A 7,204-nucleotide genomic window follows, 5' to 3' on the forward strand; every position below is an offset into this window, starting at 1 on the left:
AGAGGTAAAGGGGCAGGGGCAGGGTTACTGGACCCTGCTAAGAGCTGGAACCACAGGAGAGAAAGCCCCACAGGACCTGTGGCTTCTGATAGGAAAGGACCCACTGCCAAACCCAAGCCCAGTTCAGGCCTCTCTCTTCTCCACCCTCTGGTCACCTGCTGGGGTTCCCCATTGGCTGAACTCAGCTGGAAGTCGGAACAGGGAAGCCTGGTGATCAACGTCTGGGAACAGAGGAGGGCAAGGGAAAGTATAAATGGGCCTGGGGTAAACGGAAGGCATCAGCTCCACGTTTAATATATCACTCATGTACTCACTTAGCAACTGTCTCCTCCACTAGAATGTCAACTCTATGAAGGGATTTCTGTGTTGTTCCTTATTGTTTCCCTTTCACCTAGAAGAGGACCTAAGTATTCAGTAAATACTTATTGAATAAATGGCTTAAATTATAAGGACATTTAGTCCCTCATGTGACAAGGATTCTGGGAATGGAGAAGTTTTAGGGTTGGTTAACTTATTGGCTCAACAAGCCCTCCAAGGACTCAAGTTCTATCCTTCTTTCAGTTGGCTTGCCGTCATTAGTAGGGTCCTCATCGTCCCAAGATGACTGCTAGTGCTCCAGTCATCACAGCGGGGTTTAAGGCAGAAAAAGGGATTTTCTCATCTTACAACTCCTTCTGGGGGGGAAAAAAATCCCAGAAACACCTAGCAGCCATTCCCTTATGCCTCCTTGTCTTAGGCTGCATGCCTGTTCTTAAACAAATGCCTGTCGAGAGGAGTGGAATTACTCCAAATGTTTTTCATTAGTCAAAGTCACCCACTAAGGCTGACAAGAAACCATTCAAATGAAATCAAATCAGTGGGAACATGGAGAGGAGGGATTGGGGATGTACCCAAGAGCCCCAAACAGTGTCTGAGGGAAGGGCTTGTAGAGCTGGAATTCTAGGCTGTTAGAAAACTCAGAATCCACAGTTGTTGTCTTCAAATCTCCACTGAGCTGGGGTGAGACCAAGGGAGGTAGTCTCTCTGGTTGACAGTTCAGAGAGCGAGTGGGAATTAAAGGAAGGAAACCAAAGTTTGCAGAAGTTCAACACAAGAAGGGAAGCAGATCCAAGTAGAACAGGCTGCCCCACTGGGCAAGGGACACCACATAGTGAGCACACACCAGCAATGGCTGGATGAGCATGGGCCACAACATTGCAGAGGAGACCGAAGTTGGTGTCCAAGGTTTCCTGAGGGGGAACTTTAGGGTCCCTTTCAGTCATGAGATGCTATGATTCTCTGACAGTTGTATTTCCCAAAGATGACCACAAAATAACTTCCACTCCAAAATCTCTCCTGCATAGTGACTTTGCAATTTTCTCCTTGAGAGCTAGAGTCTAATACCCTTCTCTAAAATCTGGGGTGGCCTTAGCAGCTCCTCTGTATCAGTAGCCTGCATGGACGTGATGCTGCGTGGCTTCCAAGGTTAGCTCGGGAAAGGCCATGTAGCTGCCACCTGGTTCTCAGGAGCCTCCCTCTTGGAACCCAGCACCATACTCTGAAAAGCCCAAGCCACATGTATAGGTGATCAGAACCACAATGCCAGCCAAGCCTAGCATCTGTGACATCTCAGTCAATGCAGTCAGGAGGAAGACATGTGAGTGGGAAGCTTTCAGCTGAGCCCAGCCTCAGCATTTGAGTATCCCCATTTGAAGCCCCAAATATCATGGAGCTGAGACAAGTCATCTGTATTACATCTGAATTCCTGACCCACAGAATTTATGAGCATAATAAAATGGTTCTTAACTTCTGTGCCACCAAGTTTTGGGGTGGTTTGTTGCTCAGCAACTGATAACTTCAACAGACCCCTTGGGGGCTGAACCCCAATACTTGGCTCCTGCCTTTTCCTGGAAACTCTGGCTTTGGTTGGTTCTGGAGTTCAGAGCCTGCCAGCACTGTGGTGAAAGATGGCGTTTTTCTTATCTTTGGGGGTCTCGGTTCAGAGGTGAGGCCCAGTCATCCTTCAATCCCTAGCATAGTGGGCAAAGCNTGTTTCTCCAGGGGTTGCTGAGGGGCCCCAGGCTCTTCTCCTTCATCACTCTCTTGTGCTACCAGAACTTACCTTTCCTTTACTGATGATAAAGAAGGTGTCCCCTCTGGCACCTTGCCTGATGATATATTCCCCATTTTCATAGTGGGTCTGAAAATGGAAAAAAAGAGACGAAAAAAAAAATCATTAAGAAAGAAGTAATTTACCAAACAACTCAACCTCTTCCAATACCAGCTCCCGAGAGATGCATTCACTCTCATGGAGCTTTACCCAAGCCTAGAATCCATCATGGTTTAAGAATGAATAATAGTTAATGAACTTAATAATTATAATTACAAAGAAATAATTTCTATCATGCATATTTTAAAAACTATTTTGTTATTGCCATTTTTCTGGATGATTACATTTCTATCTTTAAATCCAATCCATTTTAATCATTTGATGAAAATATTATTTTCTCCCATAAACTGAGCATAAAATAAAACAGCAGAGATGCTAATTGCACTGGTCTTTCTGTATCATTTTATTCATCATTTGGTTTTAGTAGTCTCATAATGATAGCTCTTTTTTTCTTTTTTTTCTTCCTGAGAAATTACTGCGGCATCTGAAGATTTTCATTTGGAAACCATGTTGGCTTTTAATGTCGGTTAGATGGTCCTAGTTACTTTGTAAGGCACTGCTTCATGCTTTACTGTCCTTGCTTCAGCAATTTTGATTTGGCTCTGTCAAACAGAATGTCTTAATTTTATGAAGTGAATTCTGATCCAGCATCTGTGAGCTCATAAACTACTGAATGAGGAGCAAAGCAAAAGCTACAAAAGGATTCTCACAGCCAGTGTCTCGGTATTCTGACTCTGACACAGTCAGTAGGTTTATTCCCAGGGTTAAAATTAGTCCTGCAACAGATAAAAGTAATTTCTATAAGGAGAGGTGAGAGAAAGTGTATTGCTGTGTCAGGAAGTAGAACTGTGCCATTTCGCCCTATCCTTCTCTGCGGCTGAGCAAGGGAGCCATATTTTGGGAAAGAAAATATTACTTTGTGCGCTCCTTATGAATCACATTTCATGGTTTGCATGTAATATCCATCAGCCCTGTGATTTGTCCTTATACTTCGATACCACGTTTTGAAATGCTTGAGTCTACCTACTCTTAAATCTGCCTTTCGTTAATAATTCACATTAAAAATGGCCATAATTTTCTTTATATTCCTAGAAAAAAAAACATACTATCTAATCTGTCACTTTTATTTTACTCAATAGTAACTTACTTTCTTAGTAACAACTTTTAAAAACAAGAGTATAGAATGCGTATTCTTCAACAGATTTATTTCATTTAACAAAATATCTATATTCCATTTTCATATCTTGCTGCTTTGAAATGAACACATCTTTTCAACATGCAGATTTGAAAAACAAATCACAGCAGCCTACATTCATGTAGCCATTCAACAAACATTTGTGGGTGTCTCTGAGTCAGGCCTGGCTATAGGCACTGATGATACAGAGATGGGTAAGGCAGCAGTCTCAGAGTAGCACCGCCAGCTAGGTCTTTCTTCAATGGGTGTAATGGAATACACCTGCAGTGTTCAGTATAGCAGCCGCTAGCCACATGTGGCTGCTGAGCAGTTGAAATGTGGCCAGTGTGCCTAAGAAGCTGAATTTTAAAAAATACATTTAATTTTAATTATTGATATTTAAATACTTATACATGGCTGGTGGAGGCTGTATTGCATAGCACAGGTAGTAGCTAAAACTGACAAGGGAAGAGTGGCGATATGAGGGGAAGGGGAGGGGCAACGGTGGAGCATCTTACCCCCTCCTGATGTTTCTTTCTAAACGAATGGAGCGCAGTTAAAAAAAACTCAGGGTCCCTCTCTTCCCCTTTCCTCAGTCTACACCAGGGGAGATGGCGTGATTTATCTGACCGGTAAATGTGGACATAATTGGTATGTTCCGCTCAGCCTCTCATCGTCTCTCACTGGTGGGAGGGAGCTCCCACAGAGCGCTGGTATTCTCTGCAGCTCCTCCATCCAGGGGAAGAATCTCTTCCCTGGCATAGAGAAGTCTGCCCCTGTCCGGTTTGTGTGACAGGACAAATCTGCCCAAATAGAAGGTACAGTTTAGGAAGCCTGTATGTTCTCCCACCTAAGCTCCAGCCCCTTGCCTATATTTTATTAGTAATAATGGTAATATCTTTTTTATCTTATTCTTTGTCTTATTTTTCACTTGGTTCCTAATCTAAGAGCTCTCAACACCCCTCCCCTCCCAATCAATCCCGTGTGCAAAATGCTGACTTTCTGTTAGCACAGGCTTGCGTACTATGTGCTGTACTGTCTAGTAGAGGTCTGACTCTTCCCATGGCTTTGCCATGGCGGAGATTCTGATGCCCCAACTGAAAGATGAGGAAGAAGCCACTGAATGTTGAGCAAGAGAAAGCCACCCCAAAAAAGAGAACTAGCAGTTTTTTATGATCACATAATAGTAGTGGATATACAATTATTTTGGAAACAGTAGAAAGATGGACATAAAAAGCACCAAAATTCAAAGAATTCTCAGCTCATCTAAGCTCATTTGCTCACTTACGTATCTCCTTTAAAGCTGAATAATACTGTATGTCAACCATAATTTAATACATATGTAGTCACGGATATGGAGTACAGTATAGGGAATAGAGTAAATGGAATTGTAACAGCTATATACGATGTCAGAGGGGTAGTAGATTCGGGGTGGGGCGTTATCACTTTGTGGGGGGTGTAAATGTCTAACTATTACATTGTTTTGTACACCTTAAATCACAATGTAACTATTACATTGTTTTGTACACCTTAAACTAATAACTAATAATAATAAAGCCTATCCTTTCGCACATATAGCAGGTCTTCCAATAGCATTGTTTTGTTTAACACTGTTTCATTATAATGTTGATGAGATGCTTTAGGAACTTAACTCTTGTTTGTATCATAATTAGTTTCATTAGACATTGTTTTTACTTAAAGTTGCAGGCCCCATAGGTGACATGAAGTGATGACTTACTGGAATGTTATTTCCTTTTAGAAACTGAAAATTGTTTGTAATACATTAAAAATGTAGGAAGGTAAGCGTTTCCCAGGCTCGGCACTATAGACATTTTGATACAGATAATCCTTTGTTGTTGGGGGCTGTTTCGTACATCTGGTCGGGTTCAGACATGGGATATGTAGCAGTTTGGCCTCTACCACAAGATGCCGGTAGCACTTTCACCCCAGGTGTGGCAACCAAAAAGTTCACTAGGCATTGCCAATTACCCTGTTGGGGGCAAAGCTGTCCCCAGGTTAGAATAACTACACTAAATCTTTTGTAGTTTTATTTGGACCTGAAACAGCAATTTATTATTTCTCTCGATACTGTTCCTTGGCTTCCCACAGTATCAGCTGGGATAACTGCAAGGTCTAACTCCTCACTCTGTGGTGAGCATTTGATGCTAGCTGCTGGCTGGGGGTACAGCTGGGACTGTCGGTCTCTGTTCTCCACACGGCGTAAGGAGTGGGAAAGGACCCATTCCTTTCCATGACATGGTTCTCAGGGTAGACCAACTTCTTAGATGGCAACTGGCTTCCAAGGCCTTCCCAAGGCCCAGGCCAGAAAAGAGCCCTGTATCACCTGTGCTGCTTTCAATGCGTTCAAGCAGGTCCCAGGGCCAAACCCATTGCCACGGGAGGGGACTGCACGAAGGTGTGAAACCCTGCAGATGTGGTAAATCAGGGTCCCTCAAAACACAGTCTGACACATGCCTCAAACCTCACATGTCCAAATCTCCTGACCTCCTGTTATTCTTGCTTCTCCTGCCTGACATGTATCAGCGGCTCAAACTCATTTTCCCAAGTATGTTGGCCCCACACCTTTGGGGCAACCTTAAATCCTCCTTCCTCCCAGACCATAACCTTTTTTTTAGGAAATCTTGATGGCCTCACCCTTCAAATAACTTCAAGACCCCACAACTTCCCAACGTTTCCCCCTTTGCCTCCCTTGCCCAGGGCCTTTTTCTCCTACCTGGGCCCTTGCTCCTACCCGGCCCTTTTAGTGCCCTTCCCAACATAGCATCAAGTGATTCCTTTAAAATTCCGTCAGTGGTTTGGCCCTTCTCTCTTCAAAAGCCTGCAGGGGCCCTTCTACTCCAGTACAGTGGAGTTTCACAATGGCTCCAAGGTGCTATAGCTTCTGTTCTTTTGCTTAGCTGACCTCACCTCCTCCCCCCCTCCCCTCCCCCCCATTATGCCTGTTCTGTTCACACCACTTCCTTTGATTTTTCTTCAACACCCAGGCCCAGACCTACCTCAGTGCCTTTGCACCGGCCCTTCTGTCTGCCTGAAATGTTGCAGCACTCCAGGTAGCTCCTGACTCCTTCATATCTTTACTCAAAACGTCACTTTCTCAATGAGACGTTTCCTGTCCTGTCCTCTGAACATGTTCCTCTCCTCTGTACTCATGACTGCATGAATTTATTTTCAGTGTAGCACACAAACCACCTACATCTGTTGGGATTCTGACAAGAGAGACTGCACCCTGAGGGGAGGTGTAGTGACCCATGAGGGATGCATGGTATGAGGGGAGTGTCGGCAGGAGCAGGAGATCAAGGAGAGCCGGAGGTAAAGGGGGCAGGGGCAGGGTTACTGGACCCTGCTAAGAGCTGGAACCACAGGAGAGAAAGCCCCACAGGACCTGTGGCTTCTGATAGGAAAGGACCCACTGCCAAACCCAAGCCCAGTTCAGGCCTCTCTCTTCTCCACCCTCTGGTCACCTGCTGGGGTTCCCCATTGGCTGAACTCAGCTGGAAGTCGGAACAGGGAAGCCTGGTGATCAACCTCTGGGAACAGAGGAGGGCAAGGGAAAGTATAAATGGGCCTGGGGTAAACGGAAGGCATCAGCCCCACGTTTAATATATCACTCATGTACTCACTTAGCAACTGTCTCCTCCACTAGAATGTCAACTCTATGAAGGGATTTCTGTGTTGTTCCTTATTGTTTCCCTTTCACCTAGAAGAGGACCTAAGTATTCAGTAAATACTTATTGAATAAATGGCTTAAATTATAAGGACATTTAGTCCCTCATGTGACAAGGATTCTGGGAATGGAGAAGTTTTAGGGTTGGTTAACTTATTGGCTCAACAAGCCCTCCAAGGACTCAAGTTCTATCCTT

The 7,204-nt window shown here is 44.3% G+C and overlaps 1 protein-coding gene across 1 annotated transcript in view; it reads right to left on the minus strand.

Annotated features, from left to right (window-relative positions):
* Positions 1-7,204, minus strand: part of PRKG1 (protein kinase cGMP-dependent 1) — a 1,201,019-nt gene that overhangs the window by 213,231 nt on the left and 980,584 nt on the right. The window contains exon 6 of the mRNA XM_019651487.1: positions 2,102-2,179. Coding sequence (XP_019507032.1) covers positions 2,102-2,179 — 78 coding nt within the window. The remainder of the gene's footprint in view (positions 1-2,101; positions 2,180-7,204) is intronic.

The sequence above is a fragment of the Hipposideros armiger genome, unplaced genomic scaffold (genome assembly GCF_001890085.2).
Source record: "Hipposideros armiger isolate ML-2016 unplaced genomic scaffold, ASM189008v1 scaffold_161, whole genome shotgun sequence".
NCBI lineage: Eukaryota > Metazoa > Chordata > Mammalia > Chiroptera > Hipposideridae > Hipposideros > Hipposideros armiger.